This window comes from Pundamilia nyererei, unplaced genomic scaffold (genome assembly GCF_000239375.1).
Source record: "Pundamilia nyererei isolate P.nyererei 1_Seehausen unplaced genomic scaffold, PunNye1.0 scaffold00046, whole genome shotgun sequence".
Classification (NCBI taxonomy): domain Eukaryota; kingdom Metazoa; phylum Chordata; class Actinopteri; order Cichliformes; family Cichlidae; genus Pundamilia; species Pundamilia nyererei.
In genome coordinates, this window is record NW_005187447.1 from 2,333,345 (window position 1) to 2,351,938 (window position 18,594).

Here is an 18,594-nt window from a genome sequence, read left to right on the forward strand (position 1 = left end):
ACCTCTTCTCAGTCATCCTGTCTCTCTCAAGTCTTCAGTCATTCAAGAAACATTATAAATCTAAAACACAAAATGACAAGCAAAAGACACTGGATATGGGTGTCTCTCTCATTCTTATCCATGACAGTAAATCAGCTCTGCGGTCAGTGCTGAACGTTTATTCTGAAAGGGCCGGCTTTCAGCTGGCAGACTGCATGCTTTTATTGTGTAGGAGGAGGAGCTCACAGACAGACTGACTCAGAGAGAGAGAGAGAGAGAGAGACTGTGTCTGTCACTGTCTGGCCGCTCACCGCTATATATGCGTCTCCTACCTGAAAGTGGAGCAGTCAGTTGCAGTCCACTCTCCTGCAGGGAAATATCTCCACCACAGACATTACCACTCAAGGTAAAGCTTTTTCTTTTACTTGTCTAAACTCAGATCTCAATTGAATTAAGCTTGGGGACTTTTCATTAACTTTCAAAAACTCAGAATTTCTTGAATTTATTTGCATTTTCTGACTGAAACACTTTGTCAGTAAAATAAAAATAGAGAGCAGAAGAAGAAAAGGGAGGCAAACGACTGAGGTGGAATAAACAGCAGCTTTTTTTTCCTTCACAGTCTCCGGGTTTACCAGCTCAACATGTTAATGTTTAAATCATATGTTGTCAGAGCTGGTGTGTGGTTTAGGAGCAGACGGAGGCTGAGTGTGATAACCATTCATTTTGGAGGCTCTAGAAAGGCAGCGAGTTTGGACTGCAAAGAGAAAAAGAAGAAAAAGGAGAGAAGGGGGGGGGAGAAGAGTAGCATCACTATGAGCGACTTTAGCTGAAGTTAGTTTGTTAGTTTTCTTTCCAGCAGTGCGACTGTGTTTATGTGGCGAGGTTCATTTGTTTGCAGAGCGCCTCTGTAGAGTCAGATGGATTAGTTAACACAATAGTCTGTTAGGTGGAAAAAACTTCTGACTTACTCCGCTGTAACTCTTCACTGACTGAGTTCTTTCTCTCTCTGGCTCTTCCTTTTCCTTCATCCGCCTCCTCCTTCTACCCTTCTTTCCCTCCACTCCTGCTGTTAATCCCATTTGATGGCGATGTCTTTCCCACTTCAATCCACCGAAGAATGTCTTCAGCATTCCTTCTATAGAGAAAGGGGGGAAAAAAACAATCAGGGCTGAGCCAGAGGAGTGGGGAGAAGAGGGAGAGATGGATGGAGGTGTATAGAGAAAAGCAGGGCTCGCTGATTGTTGAGAGCCTCTTCACCTTGCGTATGAAATATGAGCCCAGATAGAGCGCGAGGGGGGGGGGAATAAGAGAAAAAGAGAAAGTAGGGCAGAGAGAAAGTGGAAGTGTGTGATCGGGCAGCCGTAAGCTGTTTTTTTTTTTTTTTTGGTGTGGCTGGAATAAGAAAAATGCTCCGTGTTACGCTTTAAAGAGAGGGGGAGAAAGGAAAACAGTCTGGTTCTGTTTTATGTGGTGTGTGTGCAATTAGAGCCAAAGAGAATGAGGAGGTGGAGGTATACCAGGGAAGAGTGGGGCTGAAAATAAGCTAAAGAGAACGTATGCACTGAGATGAAGAACTGAATGATGGAGAGCGGCTGCAGATGAAGCAGTAGCAGACTGGATTCTGAGCGGCAGACAACCCTGTGAGATTATTCTGAAATGCTCGTGGAAAATTGGAGCGGTTTCTTTGTTAGCTCGTTTTCTCTTGTGAAAGTAAGTAGAGGCGGGCAGATATGAACAAGGGAGTCCAGAGAGAAAGAGAAAAGAGTGCAGGCTTCTTTGTGTTGCTGTCAGAATTATTTTCCCAGCTGTTGCCATGTGTAAATTAAAATTTCACAACATTACACAACAGATTTGTACATGTAAGACTTACTGCAAGTTTCTCTGTACTCACAAAGTTTAGAAATTCTCAACATGACACATTTTCTAGGGAAGGATAACACAAAAAGTAAGCAAATGGAAACTTGAGTCAGAAGGGACTCCTCCGGCACAGTTAAACAAGACAGTCTTACTAACAGTGTGTCAATCTGTCACTTTGTCAGACTGATGGTGTGTTTTTGCTCGAGGGCATCGGACAGCTTCGTGCTGACACACGTAATGGTAATGATGCAATGCTCACCGGTGAATATAAGCAACAGTAGCTGTGAACCAGATGTGTGTTTCAATATCTATACCCATTTTTGTGCTGCAACTGTGTGATTTTAATCTCACAGTTCTCTTGAACTCGGTCTCTGATTTAAGTCACCATTTGTGCGACACTATTTCCAGGCAGTGTTTGAGTTGTAGGTGTGATACCGGAGCTTAGTTTCGCTATTTCTCTATGAATCATTTACAGACTGCGAAGCCGTGCTGTTACCCAGCCACAGGTGTTTGTAGAAACAAACACACAATAGGGTCTGCTGTAGCCTGAAAGCATAATACCCACTAAAGCCATTCCGCAGTCTTCCTGCTGAGGCTGCTGAGAACTGCAGCCTCAGTTCTCCTCATGTTGTTGTTTACAGAAGGAAACCCCTCATTACTGATGATGTACACTCAACAACTTCCTGTTCTCCCCCTTCTCCCTCGTACGCTTCCTGTCATCAGCTGGACGGGTCTAATAAAGCGGCTCCGTCTTTTACAGCCAGCTGCAGAGCTAACGAGATGGGCGGCAGATAAACCTGTGGATGGCTCCCAGCTTGCTTCGATAGTCGGTGGAACAGTGGATGAGTTTCTCACGCACTTTGTTTGCGCTTCCTGAACAATAACAAACAGTACAGTGCAAGCACAGATATTTAGAAGGTTGAGGTCTTCATTTATTAAAGCAGCATGCTGCTGGTAATGACCCACTGCATCTGGCACATCTCAGTGTTTAGCAGGCTGATACATCACGGGGCTGTAAAAGAGTCCTTCAATTAAGTTACTGTCAAGCTGTTCTGGAGTCTGTTTATTGAGCTTTTAGAAACTGCAGAGATGGATTCCTCTTAGCCCTTTTTTTACCCTTCCCTCCTTTTCCTTTTATAAAAAAGGGATTTAAAGACAGGATCCAGCCCAAGGAAAGTATTTTTCAGGATGAAAATAAGAGGAGACTCAAAGGCTTATTGCCTATTTATACCACCAAAAAAGAGAGAGGGTAAAAAAAGACAGACATAAGAGTAATGCTGCTTTACAGTTGGAATGACAGACAGAGGAGCTGGAGCATTTTCTCTCAGCGAAGCAGAGCGCTTTGTGGGCCAGCTGGCTCAGACCAGAACAGCAAAACACAGTGCCGTTGGCTTGACGACAGAGGAACACTTCCCTCCTAATTCAGACCCGCTCGCCGCAAGAACAAAGAATAAGAGCGAGTGATGGGAGCCTGTTCTGCTTCTCGGCGCATTTTAAACAACTTGTAATCATCTACTCAAGGTATAGGTCACGTTTTAGTAAGGATTCTGCTCTTCTGGAGTGCAGATGGGATGAAGAAGCCGGACATTGTGTAGTGGCTTGTCATGCACTTTGTGGTCACAGCGGTGCGGATGATGAGAGCTGGAGGCTGCACAGCTGCAGGGTCATAGAAGTCTGGAAGACTCCTGGTCACTTGCTTCATGTAAACTTTAGAGTGGACTATAAAACTATTCGTGCAGCTTCAAACACAAGCTAACATAACATTTTCATGCACTTTCAAATGTGAAGCAAATGTCCAAATGGGAGTCGGAGTCCAGTCTTATCTAGTAAAATTAGAGTCCGACTATGCTAAATGGCATTTAGCTGGAAGTGAAATGCATTTCAGTGCTGACTGACACTAGGAGTATATTGTTGTATAGTAATAATGTACAGTTTGACTTATAATGAATGAAGACCCCTTGGAAAGTGAAGAGCTCTTTTTAAGACAAAGGGATGAACTCAGTTACAGGATAATATCTGCCCTTCGTCCTACTTACACAACATAAAAGAGGGGGGAAACACTAACTTCTCCAACAGAAATACTATACTCAGCTCTAAGAGAGTGTCAAAAGTGTAGGTAAATGCTAAAAAGGTCTTTGAGGTCTTCCCCTGCTGAGGCAGTAAAGCATTGTGTCGAGGAGAGTGGGATGCGGCTTTGAGGAAATTAAGAGTGTTTCCTCTCTGCTGGAGCAGACGGGCAGGGTGCTTATGCCTCCGAGAACACCGCCAAAAAAGGAATCAAACCGCTGCGGAGAGCTGTGAGCCTCACGAGCTGCCAAACTATTCCTGTAAAAGAGCTCTTTTGGTGGACTCCCAAACAGGAGACCTTTGGGGAATGTAAAGGAAAATGTATACAAAGAGGGGGGGACACACTGAATTGATTGTGTGCTCAGTGAGTCCTGTAAGGGGAGCACCAGGTGGAATGACTGCAGGGGATGTTTTTGAATTATTGACTTTTATTTGAGCCAATGAATTCCCTTCTGGGAGTGTATTACCAAAATACTTGCCTAGGACACAGTCTATGTGATGATCTCCAATTAAGGGTAAAAGTATGTATGCAGTACCTACAACTGATAAATGGTAGGCTGAATGAAATCACCGAGAGTAGATGGCAAAAGCTAAAAGTAGTTTGAAACATCTGAACCGAGGTATTGTTGATACAATTGTTCTTTTAGTCCATCTGGCAGGACTCGTGTCAAATTATGCTACGACTATCAGTTTTGTCAAATTAGCACTGGTGACATTTGTAAATCTGTACCCCGAGCCGAGAGGGAGGGGGTTTTCTTTGCATTGTCACAGATGAAAAATAGTGGAAACGCTCCGCTGATTATTCAACATCTGGAAAAGATTTGGGCACATGAACTTGGTGGACTCTTGACAACACGCACCACTGGGATGTACAGTATATTCTGAGCAGGCAGCCTGTGAAGAACTCATCAGTCTCACATGCTCATGTGAGCTGTAGACTCAAGGTTTATAACTTTTCATCCTTTTTTCCCAAAGACCTACGGCCTCCTGATCCTCAGGGAGAGCACCTCAGAGTTCACTCATGTCCTGTGATTTTCAAAACATTTTAAAACCCTCCTGGTTTGACAACTGAAACTTTACATTATGAGTTAGCCTCCGTCTCCTCCACAATGACACAGGAACTGATTGACCACGCCTGTGCAAAAATAAATCACGATCCTGGCAAAATGACACAGAAATATTGCATTTTTTTCCCCTTCATTCTGCAAATTCGAGGAGCCACACCTTAACCGTGGGGTTTTACTTTTCCACAGCTCTGCTTATACCCCAGTTTTCTGTCCATCCACTTCAACGCTGCTGAACAACAGGAACAGAGCTGTTTTCTTCACTGTTGCACTTATCATCTGGTTCCAGCGCCACGCTTGATGTATTGTCAACAGTCGGGGTTTTTAACAAGTCTTTGTTAGAGGCTAGAGGCTGATAAACTATCAGTCGGTACCGCTCGTGCAGTGGTTTCCTCCCAGAAGTTGCACACATACCAACACTTTGCCCAAGCCTCTGGCCTGACAAGCTATCACCTTCAGAGCAGAGGAAAAACATTTCACACAGTTCGACTCCTGCTGACAACTGTCAGGCTGACGGCCGAGTGCTGATGTCATCCTGAAAATGCTTTGCGTCTTTAATAATTTACATCTTTGCTAACTTCACTTGACTTTCCAAACACTTTGACTCTCCATTGATGATGTTCACATCTGGCCTCCAACCTTCCTGCCAGTTTTGTTCTGACTACAGTTGGATTGAGACCAGACTATTGTGTCATGCATAAACTAAAAACAGATGATTTTGTAACATTTTTACTGTTACCTTGTTATCATCTGCCCCTCAGGGTTTTTTAAAAAAAAAAAAAAAACATTTTTATGAAACTTTATTTTCTGATGACTGGTTGTTCTTCACAGGAACGCGGCACAGCTGAAGCAGCTGCAGGACCAGATTCTGTTGGAGCAGCAGGAAGCAGCCAACTGGCAGCAGCAGCAGCTGGAGCAGCAGAATCAGGAAATCCCACCTCCACCTCTGCAGCCACTTCAGGAAGTATCTCCACCTGCTCCTCCATCCCCACCTCTCCCACCTCCTCCCTCCTTCCAGGAGTTGGAGAACAGCACAGCCATGCAAGCCAGCACATTCAACTATGCCCGGCCCAAGCAGTTCATTGCAGCGCAGAGCCCCGGTGGGGCGGGCTACGTCACCCAGTCCTCTGGCTCCTCTGGATCCAGCCTGTCATCCCCTCTGTCTCCACCCACCTCACACAAGTCCTTCAGCAGGGTCACCATGCCCACCTTCACCAAGACGGGCGGCCTCGAGTCCCCAAGCTCTCCTTCCTTCCCTCCTCCACCTCCGCCCTTCCTCAGCTCCGGCAGCCTGTCCTCTCCATCAGGTCCCGCCCAAGACTTTCCTCCTCCACCTCCTCCTCCCCCTCCACCCGTAGCCACATCTCCAGCATACTCAGATATGTCCTCGCCTTTCTCTTCCGTCCCTCCATCTCCTGCCTCCAGCTTCCTTTCCTCAGTGTTGCCCTCCACACCTTCCACACCTGGCAGCCCTACAGTCAATGCCATGGGTCTTCCTAAAGGCAACGGGACTGTGTAAGTGACATTCAAATACACTTTTAACCACATATCTTTTTTTACAGAGTCTGTCAGCAGCATCAGGCCAGCACAGTCTGTGTGTCAGGCACTAACTGCTGCCAGCTGAGTCCAGAATGTCTGCTGCTGGATAGAAGATGACATGTTTACATTTTTTTGCAGCATGTTTACAGGAAAATGCCAACTAGAGACCCCACACACATAAACAAAAGTTGCTCAAAAGGTGCAAGGCCCTCACCCCAATTGGGGGAAAAAATATACACAAAGTCCTCGAGACGGAAAGATTTGTTGAAATTAATATAAACAATAACGTTAGCTTATATATATTTTTAAAAATCTATCACTCTGCAGAGTATCTAGCTGATTTTGCACTCTGCTTATTGAGTTAGCTGATAAAAATCTGTTTGTGTGTAGATAATCCTCGTCTGATGGCGTCCCTGAAGAGAGTAATTTTTTTTTCCTTCCATCAAGGACATTCCACCTTTTAGCTCTTTGCCAGTAAATTTTCATCACTCTCGAACTCCCCCTGCTATTCCTGGAATTCCTGCTGCACTTGTGAGAGATAAGAAGACACACTGCGAAATGCTATAGCTGAACATGTCCAGATAAGGGTTCATGTTAGAAAGCAAGCGGGGCGGCCATTGAGGAAAGAGGTGCTGAGATTATGTGAGTCACACAGTGACGGGGGGCCAGACCCTATATTGATCTCAGCCACTTTCCTGCTGTTCAAAACTTCTGTTTACGAGGGGCTTAAAGGGAAGGGTAAGGGGGATATAACGGTTTGTTTCAGACAGTGAAATAATACCAAGTCCTCCTATATAATAAATAAAGGTTATTTTTAACTTTTTGTCATTCTTTTAGCAAAGCATTTCCAAGGAAGTCCTCTGTCACAAAGACACCACGCATCGCCTCCGACTCAGACATTCAGGGATCCAAGGATGCGGTCATCCAGGATTTGGAGAGAAAACTGCGCTTCAAAGAGGAGCGCATCAGCAATGGTCAACAGGTATGTGTTTGTACGTGTATGTGGGTGTGTTAAATTCTTAGTAAAATACTGAACAGTGTGTTTGCAGACTGTTACTGAATGAGCTTGTTCAGTAACCATTAACACGGAATAACAAGCGTCCCAACATATCCAGCCAACGAAAAATTCAAAGAGCGTTTGATTCATGCACCCTCAAGGAAATTCATTATGCTTCCTCCACATATAATCGATCCCCTATTGACACAAGGCTTAGATACAAATAATGCAGTGTAAAAGTGTGTGTTTTTCTAACTCGCACACTAACCCGCACTGACCCCATTAATCACTGCTTCCAGAGGTTAACCTATGAGGAGAAGATGGCTCGCAGGCTCTTGGGTGCTGACAACGCAGCCACGGTCTTAAACACACAGGACACAGAGGAGGAGCCAGTCACACAGGTACGGCAGCTCTTTATCAGGATCCACACACACTGGAGGGAGGAACAAAACAGCACACGCACAAACCTGAAATCACACAGGCATGAAACCGTTTTACCAGCATATCTACACCGGCACAAATCCCCCTGCTGCATGCATACCACACATGCACCTCTCTGTGTGTCCACTGATACTTCGCTGGTGTCATTCCTATCTCATGATCACTGGCTTCCCTCCACCCCAAGCCACTGTAAACACTGCTGAGTGCACGTTATGAAAGCAGGGTGTAAACACTGCAAAGTCCTCCAGAGCCCTCCATAAAAAGCTCTGTTTATGCAAACTCCTAGAACCAAGTGTTGCTGCAAACATGTTGTTCAAAGGCTCTCTTAGACACCAAATAGTCACTTTGGAGAAACAGAAAAGAAGCACAACATCCCCACAGAGTTGGTTATGAATTTCAAAGACAAAGAAAGAGAAATCAAAGCCTTAATTTGTTTTTTAGATCTTTCAGTGTATTTCAATAGTATTTTAGACTGGGATAGCCAATAATGATTCAAATCAGACTATATGGAGGACATCACAGTGATGCATTATCATCCTTCAGCAATATGCACACATAGACTACATGAAAGTTGCCAGTAAGCATCCCCATATCACATCTTGTGTCCACAATGTCAGAGTTAGCACTCTGCCACCCCTATGTGCTACTGCCTCTTTGTATGCGGAGCAACTCAGCTGATTAGAGCAATACAGCTAGTTTGCATGGCGAAGCTTGCAAAGGCATCAGCACTAGTGCATTATGCCACTTTGTATTTGATAAAGTGTCTTGCATGTGTTTGTATTCTTTTTTTCTTTTGAGAGCAGGTAAGTTTGAACATGCACACAAACCAGAATATAAGAGGTGGACGTAGCCTATATGGAAGTACCTCAAACTGAGATTATTTAACATCCAGCAGGGGGCGCTTTATCTGGTTGGAAATAAAAGGTTAGATCTTTAGAAGTCTATGAGAAAATGACCCTTCTTTTCCAATCATCTCTGTCCCCAGTAGACACTTTTCTGATGGATTTATGGTCTCAATAACTAGTTTAAAGTCTCTTTTAATACAGCATGATGTTTATTTTCTATATGTTATCCTGATTTTTATTCGAATAAGCAGTAAAATATACTTAGTAGTAACTGACAGTTCGCTAGTGTCCTCAGTTTTTTATTTAGATAGATTCGCTTATTAAAATAAGTAAGGATGATGGCTCCCAAACTGGAATCCACAAACCAGTGGTTCACATCACCGTGGCTACTTCCATCTTTTATATAAAGAATTTAGCAACAGCAAACTTTAAAACACAACTGTTTCTTGCCCTGTTTAATCCATCATGACAGACACACAAACAAAGCCTCTTTTTCTCCCAACAGGAAGACAAATCATCTGATAGAGACTCTTACCCTCAAAAGGTTATTGACACCTTCTCCTGGTTTTTCTTTCACTCTAAAATATCACTGTGTCAAGCTATGCACACAAAAATCATAAACGTGTACAGTTTAACTGAAGCGGGATCAGGTGTGACAGTTATCTTATTTGGAAACAAGTGTTATAGAAAGGATACAGGGAAACAGAATTTGTTACTGATCACTCAGCTTTTATATCCACTGGTCGCTTTTTGCGGTTGGTTTGCAAATGTTCACAAAAGAGAGTGTTTAGTGTTTGTCCTTATCTGCACCTTTTACTGCCTATTTTCATTTAATGTGCAATATAAATTTTAGATACTAAAGCATGTTGAGAGCTTAATTGCAACATAACCATCAATCAGCACATTTGGTTCTACCACATATGTTTGTCCTCACTTTGCTGCCATCACAAAGTGCATGCTGTAGTTTTAGGCCACATCTTTACTTTGAAAGATTTTAACATGGAACCAGCCGCCTCTGTATTATTACCGGATAATAGCTCGCCAGTTCAGGACTTCTATAATTGCTGTGATCCTAAGCAGCACAGCAAGTTCAGGAGGATATATGTTGGCTCTGCAGCTGTGCCCGGAGGCCTGTCATTATCTGTGTGATGTGTCATCAGAGCAAGCTGCTCTGCAGATGTTCTCCACTGCCTCCTCAGAGTTCCAGCACTGAAAGATTGATGAAGATGATGAGATAGAGGAGTGCCTCATGTGGGTAAAGACAGTTAGGAAATTGGGAGAAAGTTGGTAGTTTCAGTAACCTTGAAGACAGTTTTATGAGTTTGTAAAAAGTTAAAATTGGGCAAAATGGGTTGTATCGATAGCTGTCCTCACGCTTTTAAATGCACTTGCACGCGCTATGGGTTCACACAAACCACTCACTCTCTCTCACTAATGCAGTGTTTCTGCTGCAGGGTTTGTCTAAATCTATTTTTTTGTCTCTTTTACTTATTTAGGAATACAAAGTGTCGAGCTTTGAGCAGCGTCTGATCAGTGAGATCGAGTACCGTTTGGAGCGTTCTCCGGTGGAGGAATCGGACGATGACGTGGAGCACGATGAGAACTCTGCTGGCCGAGGGGTGGCACCATCTTTCGACCAGAAACTCAAACACTACAAAGTCTTTGAGGGCATGCCAGTCACCTTCTCCTGCAAGATCAAAGGAGACCCCAAACCAAAGGTGAGAGGGTCTACATCGAATTTAGAGAACATCAACACACTTAAACACAGCTGGGATGATTCATATGTTATTCTGAAGCATTTATTAAGGTTCAAATTCCTGGCTTGAGGGGGTTCCGGATATGTGATGGTGCTGATGGAAAGTGTATATACTGTACATTTATTGTACACTGGGATAAGGAGAGGCTCTTTGCGGGAATACACTCTGGGACTAACTGGCTGGTTGGCTCTGTGTGTATTAATCAGACTGTGTTGACAGGTTTAACGGGAAAAAAATAAGAAATGAGATAGGGGCCAAATATTCATGGAGTATTACCTTTCATTCATCCATCCATCCTGTTCTGCTTAGTTAAGACCAGGTGCCAGGGAGCAGCAGCCCAAGAAGAGATGTCTAAACCCATCTCTCCTCGGCTTGTTTCTGGTAGAATGCGACCTAAACAACCCCAACTGCCTCCTTTTGATATGGTAGAGCAGCATCTCTACTATTCCTGTCTTCCTACAGTCTTTAATGAGCCCGTTCACCCTTTCCAGGAATAGACTTTCTGCCACTGTAGCTACGATCTTATTCTTTAAGTCATTACCCATTTATGACTACAGGTGAGGACTGGGGCAAAGCTTCCCCAGTAAATCAAAAGCGATGCCTTTAATCTGTCTGTCAATCTCCAGCTCTCCTCCCCTGTAGCAGGCACTCCATCCTTTTCTGTCTAAGAACAATGTCCTTAGAAGTTTTGCTTTTAGTCCTAGCCACTGTGCTTGCCCAACAGGATCATATCATCTTTAAATAACAAGTTATGAACAGAACTTGTAGCAGAGTCCAATGCCGACCTGGAGTCAGTCTGCCTTATTCCCATCAATATAAACCAAATATTGCTAAATTTGCGATGTTAGTGCCAAAGTCAGTCCATGAAAAACTTGTCTGATAATTGTATGATCTTGTGCTGCAGGTCTACTGGTTTAAAGATGGTAAGCAGATCTCTAAGAGGAGCGAGCACTACAGGATCAGCCGAGATCCTGATGGAACCTGTTCCCTGCACACTGCTGCAGCCTCACTGGACGATGACGGCAACTACACCATCTTGGCAGGCAACCCTGAGGTGAGTTGAAAAAACGATGCAAACACCTATGTTCGACTGCCTGTCTGATATGTCACCACTCATAAAAATAATGTTCTCTGGCTTGAACGGGAAGAGGGGGTTGAATGAGACAGGAAAACCCTGAAGAGGTTCCAAAGTTTATGTCGAACAGGCCCTCGAACTGTCTTTTCCAGCTCTAACACTCACATTTCATTTCCTCCTCTCAGTCTGACTTGCCGCTCCTGGCGTTTTATCACCTCATAAGTTCCCTCTCTTCCTCTCTCAGGGCAGGGTGAGCTGCACTGGCAGGATGATGGTCCAGGCGGTGAACCAGCGAGGTCGCAGCCAGCGCTCAGCACCTGGACACATGCGCAGGTGAGGCTGGCAGCAGATGGAGAGAAGACAAACAAAATCTCCGTCTGGCGCGTGTGGTGCAGGCTGTTCACCATCTGCACGTGCTTCTGTGCTCGCTCACACATTTCCGCACGGATTCAAAACAGTCCAAGAAGCTTCTATTTAAGCAAATGTTTGCCGTGAGCTGAATCCCACTGTTCGGGGGAGAAAAGCTCAGTGTTAATGAGAGGGAACACCTGTTAGCATGGCTCTGTTTTTCATTGCTCTAATGATCTTGTATATGCAGTATGCAGTCGTGCAAGGCCAGATATTGAAAAATGCACTGACGATCGCAGACATTCTTATGGTCGCTTACAGAACATAAAAAACACCTGTAATCTGTTATCAAGATGAACACACCCTGATTAAATTAGAGCTTAGGGATGTTTTGAGTAAGGAGAGAGATCCAGATAACAATCAGTGTCTCCTGCTCTCTTTATTTCTCTCCTTGGCTGATATTCAGGCAGTGTGGTGATGTCACTGTGTTTGAGTATAGTTATAAGAACATCTCCAGGTCCTGTCCTGCTGTACAAGTCTTAAAGAGACTTTTACATGTCACAAAACAGGAAGTGGAAGTAGGGGAAAGAGAACTGGAGGGTTTTTTTAACCCTTTAAACCCTAACCAGTCACCGATGACTGTTAGCATTTTTAGCAACTCCAGGCCTCGAGGGCCGGTGTCCTGCAGGTTTTAGATCTCACCCTGGGTCAACACACCTGAATCAAATGATTAGTTCATTACCAGGCCTCTGGAGAACTTAAAGACATGTTGAGGAGGTAATTTAGCCATTTAAATCAGCTGTGTTGGATCTAGGACGCATCTAAAACCTGCAGGACACCGGCCCTTGAGGCCTGGAGTTGCCTTCCCCTGGTTTAAAGGGTAAATTAGGTCGGGGATTAAAGGGTTAAAGTATTCTACTCTTTCTGACAGGGGGGATTTCACCTACGATTTTATGTGCTTCCCCGTGTAGCCTTAGTTGAGAGTTTAACAGTCAGCAAATAAAAACTAAAAGTTTGTTCTTTTCCAAAATATCTCATTAATTCAGAGCTTAAATTTTAATCCCAGAAACCCTTTCTCTGTCTGTCTCTCTCTCTCTCTCTCTATCAGGCCCAGGTCCAGGTCTAGAGACAGCGGTGATGAGAACGATAACATCCAAGAGCGTCACTTCCGCCCCCACTTCCTGCAGGCGCCTGGTGACCTCATTGTTCAGGAAGGCCGCCTGTGTCGAATGGACTGCAAGGTAAATACACACCTCTAGTGTAACATGTGCCAGCATGGGTGTACACTGTAAAGGAAGGAACTATGGTTGTACTGTGGTTGCTCAGTCAATTAATAACAATATTAAAAACACCTATACAGCACTTTTTAACAATGTTACAAAATGTTTCACGATTAGAACTTCTTGCATTACATAAACGAGCATACATATACCAATGTGCTGTGCATACAGCTTTTATTATTGTAGGAGGTCAAGTAGATGAAATGGTCCAAATCTGGAAGCATCGAGTTTTTCCACAGTGTTTGGACTGATGTGATGTAATAGCACATGGCAGGTTTTATTAGTGGCAGCCTGATTCTCTTTTCAGTCTGTTTTGAGAAAGGTCTTCCCTGTTAAAACTGTTAATATATGGCTAGCACTGCTGCCAGACAGAAACGGTCCTGATTTCAGAACTTTCTATGTGGAGATTGCAAACCCTCCCTGTTTTTACCCAGGTTTCCTTCAGGAACTCAAAAACAACATATAAGGTTGATGGTCTGGCACACTCTTACAAAAGAAGTTTCTAATATCAAAAGCTGCACATGGTTGAAAAAGTAATTTCGATAACTATTTTTTAATCTTTTGTAAATATAGTCATAACTTTTTATGTATTAATGTGGCATTACTGCATTATATTTACATAAGGAAACTGGAAGAGCCAATGATAGGCAAACCCAGGTACCAGTGAATGTTTGGCCCAAATTTGGTCCAAATCTACAGTTGTTGGTCTACTTTTGGCCTTGATCGACGGACATTAGCTCAACGCTGACCCCTCTTATATGGGCCATATATCAGTTGTACTGTAGCATTAGGGTCACATCTGGCACACAAAAACATCTGGGAAGTGCTACACAAATAAACTAGACAAATGAGGGGAGTGCTTATGAAAAGTCTTACCTATTTGTTAAAAAATGTGCTTTTGGGTGACATTTAAATTAAACCACAGAATCAACTAAAATGATCAAGTCGGGTAGCCTGTTCCAAAGTCTATCTCCTTTAGCCTAAAAGAGAGGCAAGACAGGGGTTTTTGTTTTTTTTATGTGATTACTGCTAATATTTCTGAGCAACCTATTGCTGCCTTTTGGAGCAGTTAAATACAAGAGAACAATAATCTTAAAATTATCTTAATGGGATGGTTTTAAAATAGACAGATTCAAAATTCAACTGCTGGTCAAAACAATAAAAAGATCCTTAGTGGTGAACTTGCCAGTGATGAGTGCAATATAATGGCTGACCTCGTTAGCAAAAGAAGTTTGGGGCAGTGACAAGGAGATGGAGAGTAAAAGAAGCTAAACAATCATTAATGATGTCAGGTTTAATGGACAGAGGTGGTTAAGAATGAATTGTGACTGTTTAGTTGCAGGTCAAATTAGCTACACTGTATCACTTTGGTGCTTTCACTGGTGAATTATTCAAATGAGCGGTATAGTTTTTGATCAACTGTTAGAAAAAGAGAGTTGGTTTTGAGATGCTGCGTTTTTGATGTAAAAAAGAAGAAAAAACAAACTTTTTGTTTTTTGGGTTTGTGTTTTTTCTTTGGTTGAGTATGGCGTGTCAAGCTATGAACTTTAATGTGCCTGTGGTTTCAGCCCTGTGTGTTACAATCTGTCATTTTAACTTTAACCCTACTCACCAAGCCATTGCTTTGATTTAACCTGCTGTGCTTATTGAATAGACTGCAGGTGAACACACTATCGCTGCTATTCTTTGATAAACCAAAGAGTCTAAAATAAGTGAGACGTGACTAGAAAGAAAGATGCCCGCACCAAAGAGAATATGTTAATCATAGTAATAGAGAAAAAACCATTTCAAATCCACCCTTTAATTCAGCGTCTGTATTGCTTTCAGGGAGGCTCCATGTCAGTGCTGCCAAGGAAGCATTTCCCTTTCCGTGCATTCCAGTTCCTCTAGTGAACTAGCGCAGACAAGATTTTTCATCACTTTATGAATGGCTCACAACAGACAGACAGGGCACACAGGTGTCATTTTTCAGGGATTAAGTGGGATTAGGTTTTTCTAAAATTATTTCCCCTTACACCACTCCCACCACCCGTGCTCGTTTTCTTTCTTCATCCCCTCCATCTTCACCTCGTCTCCCTGCGGCCTGAGGCACCGAGGAACCTCTTTGAAAAGCTGGTGCATGCAATAAAATAAAGCAGACCCACAATTAACTCTCTATAAAAAGCCTGTCTTTTTGGGCCTTTCAGAAATAAACCCAGAGTCTCCATTCCTTCAGAGCTCTTAATGTCGAAGATATTTATAGCAAATATCTATTTGCAGGTCATTTGAGGCTTTCTAGATTTTCCGTTCTTAAAATGTCTCAACTTCTAAATGCGCACTGGTTTCCTTCCAGAAGTACTTATCACTGCTTAGTCTGCTGTTTTGTGAGAATGTGAACATTGTAATAGTAGCACATTTTCCATGTGGGCCAGAGGCAGCAGAGCAGGTGTTGGGTTTCTCTACAAAGAGAAACATGTCTTCTCCGAGTCCAGTTTATTCCCAGTTTATTCCCTGCAGGTGACCAGTCTCCCCCAGACAAACAAAGATTAACTAAACTGTTTTCATATTCCCAATAAACACGAACATGCGGATAAGAATCAAATTCCTCCAACAAAAACAGGCACGACGTGAGCATTCATGCATTCACTCAAATGTAATGTCTTCTGTGTTTTTCCCCTCCTGTAGGTGAGCGGCCTGCCCACTCCTGACCTCATCTGGCAGTTGAACGGACAGACCATCCGCCCTGATTCTGCCCATAAGATGCTGGTGAGAGAAAACGGCGTGCACTCGCTGGTCATCGAACCTGTGACCAGCCGCGACGCAGGCATCTACACCTGCATCGCCAGCAACAGAGCCGGCCAGAACTCTTTCAACCTGGAACTCATCGTTGCAGGTAAACAGAACGATCAGCACGAACAGAGACTTTTTTTTTTTAATGGGGTGGCATTTGAGGGACTCATGGGAAAGCAGACCGTTCTAGGGTTAATAACGTCTAAATTAGAAACTACCTGGAAACTAACTTTAACTGTGAATGGCTTCCATAAACATCCAGCAGGAGATGTTGCTGTCCTGGTCCATTAGTGCACCTAAGTAACACCTTCTCTCTCCTTAGCCAAAGAGATGCACAAGGCCCCTTCATTCATCGAGAAACTGCAGAACACGAGCGTTGCAGAGGGTCATCCTGTGCGACTGGAGTGCCGTGTGACGGGGGTTCCCTATCCGCAGATCTTCTGGAAGAGGGAGAATGAGTCTTTCACTCACAACACAGACAGAATCAGGTAAACAGGAATAAGTAAACCAAACTGGTTTGGTGACTTTGCCCTAAAATGAGATTTAGAAAGCATTTTCCCCAGTAAGTTATACAAGCCCTAAACATGTGCACAGTTATGGTTTCAATAACATTTCAATCCAGAGGACTAGGATCACGCCATCACAGCACCAACACATGCAATGACAATTCATATTATAGATACAGTACGCCAAGAAAAACAATATTTAAATATTACCTTATTTCACGTAAGTGTCATGTCTCTGACGTCTGATGTATATCAGTTATCTGATGTATGTCAATGCTCTTTCTCCTCTTTCCCAGCATGCACCAGGACAACTGTGGCTACCTATGTATGATCATCCAGCCAGCCTTGAAAGAAGATGCCGGCTGGTACACCGTGTCAGCCAAGAATGAGGCCGGCATCGTATCCAGCACCGCTCGGCTTGATGTCCACAGTAAGTCTAAGCTATCACACACTTCTCCCTGAATCCAGCATTTTCCTTTATACAAACTATTTAAATACTTCTATTCCTTCTTTAGCTCAATGGCAGCAGCCTAACCTCCCAAAGCCAAAAAAGGTGCGTCCCTCCACCAGCCGCTACGCAGCACTGACGGAGAGAGGTCTGGATGTGAAGGCGGCCTTCTTCCCCGACTCCAGCCCAGTGCAGCCCGGAGGCCTGGTGGAAAGCGACGACCTGTAGAGACGAGTCAGAGGTGTGAGGATTACCCAGAAAAGCCAGAAAGCTGCCTGTGATCCGGGCACTCCTAACGAGGAGAGGCAGAGTATATTCTTGTCCACCACCAATGAACTGCAGATACTGAATTTAAGCTTGGGTGGGCAAAGTGAGAAAGGTGTTGCCATGTTTCTTTGTTCTAAATAGGATGACACAACACTAATGTATTACAGAATTCATCAAGTTGTTTCCCCAAGTTTCATTTTATTAACTGGATCTGGAAGTGATTGAGGTGTTTACCACAAGAAAAGACTGTTCAGTGTATGCCTGACTCTGTTTTACCCTTTAAAGTGCCTTTTTCTTTCTGTAAAGATACAAAAAAATGAAACCAAATCACTATGCATGTTCAAGTGGTGCCATTTGCAATTCACCAACTAATACTGTATTTATAAGTAGCAATCACACCAGCTGAGGAAACGAGACTGAATGATTCAAAGCATCGTAGCTTGGACGAAGGAGATCACCCACTTTTATTGTGAGGGCTTATGTAGCACAGTGCAGATAGTTAAAGCATCATACAATCTGCGCTTTTAGGTTGTAGATCAGATACTGGACAAGGCCGGACCTTACAAACGGTGTTTTTTGTTGTTGTTTTGTTTTGGGGGGGCAGAAGACATTTAACGTTTGGTTAAAAGGATGTGTATGTGCAGCAGACCTTAAGGAAAGTTGGTTTTAACAAGAGAAAATGGCAGTAAAAGCAAGTCAGTGGAGGGATGTGAAGTGTAATACTGAAAAACTAAAATGATGGTGGGTTATTTAGGTGATTACTTTTTCTTCTTCTTTGATTTTCTTTTCTTTCTTTTTTTTGAAGTGTGAATTGAAACGTTCTCACTTAAGAGAGGGTGCTGTGAAGGGTTTCAGTGTTTTTCGTCACACACATCACAGATTGTCCATTTTATTTTTGTATGGAAAAAAAAATGCTATTTACTTTCCAAAGCAATCTTAACATAAATTATATTTGCAACCTTCAGTTCACCGATAAAACAATCCTGTCTATCATGAAGCTTTATAAATATATTTACTGCCTTAAATCACTTAATGCAAACACAGTTTCTTTGCATGTTTTTTTTGGACACTTGTACAGTGCCAAGTAACTTTTACTAGGATGCATTTAAAAAAAAAAACAAACGGCTTCTTTCCTTCAGTATTCATGGGTAATAAACACTCTCAACATTAAGAAATCAACAGCAAAGCATATTTATATCTACGATTTGTCTCCTTTGTGGGCATCTTTTTTCTGAGCTTCGGTCCGCTGACACTTTGTGTTTGCACATTTCTATGCCAATCAATGCCTGTATATGGATTGTTCTCCTGATACTATTTTAGGTTATAAAATGTTAATAAAAAAATCAAACTCTTCA

At 43.2% G+C, this 18,594-nt stretch overlaps 1 protein-coding gene across 5 annotated transcripts in view; it reads left to right on the forward strand.

Annotated features, from left to right (window-relative positions):
- Window positions 1-18,594, forward strand: part of palld (palladin, cytoskeletal associated protein) — a 68,972-nt gene extending 50,378 nt beyond the window's left edge. For 2 of the 5 annotated variants that reach the window (XM_005732330.1, XM_005732331.1), the window contains 12 exons: window positions 5,799-6,482; window positions 7,344-7,488; window positions 7,803-7,904; window positions 9,295-9,333; window positions 10,286-10,507; window positions 11,451-11,600; window positions 11,866-11,954; window positions 13,078-13,210; window positions 15,914-16,121; window positions 16,341-16,506; window positions 16,821-16,954; window positions 17,040-18,594. In XM_005732330.1, coding sequence (XP_005732387.1) covers window positions 5,799-6,482; window positions 7,344-7,488; window positions 7,803-7,904; window positions 9,295-9,333; window positions 10,286-10,507; window positions 11,451-11,600; window positions 11,866-11,954; window positions 13,078-13,210; window positions 15,914-16,121; window positions 16,341-16,506; window positions 16,821-16,954; window positions 17,040-17,200 — 2,233 coding nt within the window. In that variant the 3' untranslated portion in view covers window positions 17,201-18,594. The remainder of the gene's footprint in view (window positions 1-5,798; window positions 6,483-7,343; window positions 7,489-7,802; window positions 7,905-9,294; window positions 9,334-10,285; window positions 10,508-11,450; window positions 11,601-11,865; window positions 11,955-13,077; window positions 13,211-15,913; window positions 16,122-16,340; window positions 16,507-16,820; window positions 16,955-17,039) is intronic. The other 3 variants (XM_005732332.1, XM_005732333.1, XM_005732334.1) reach the window with 3 other exon arrangements.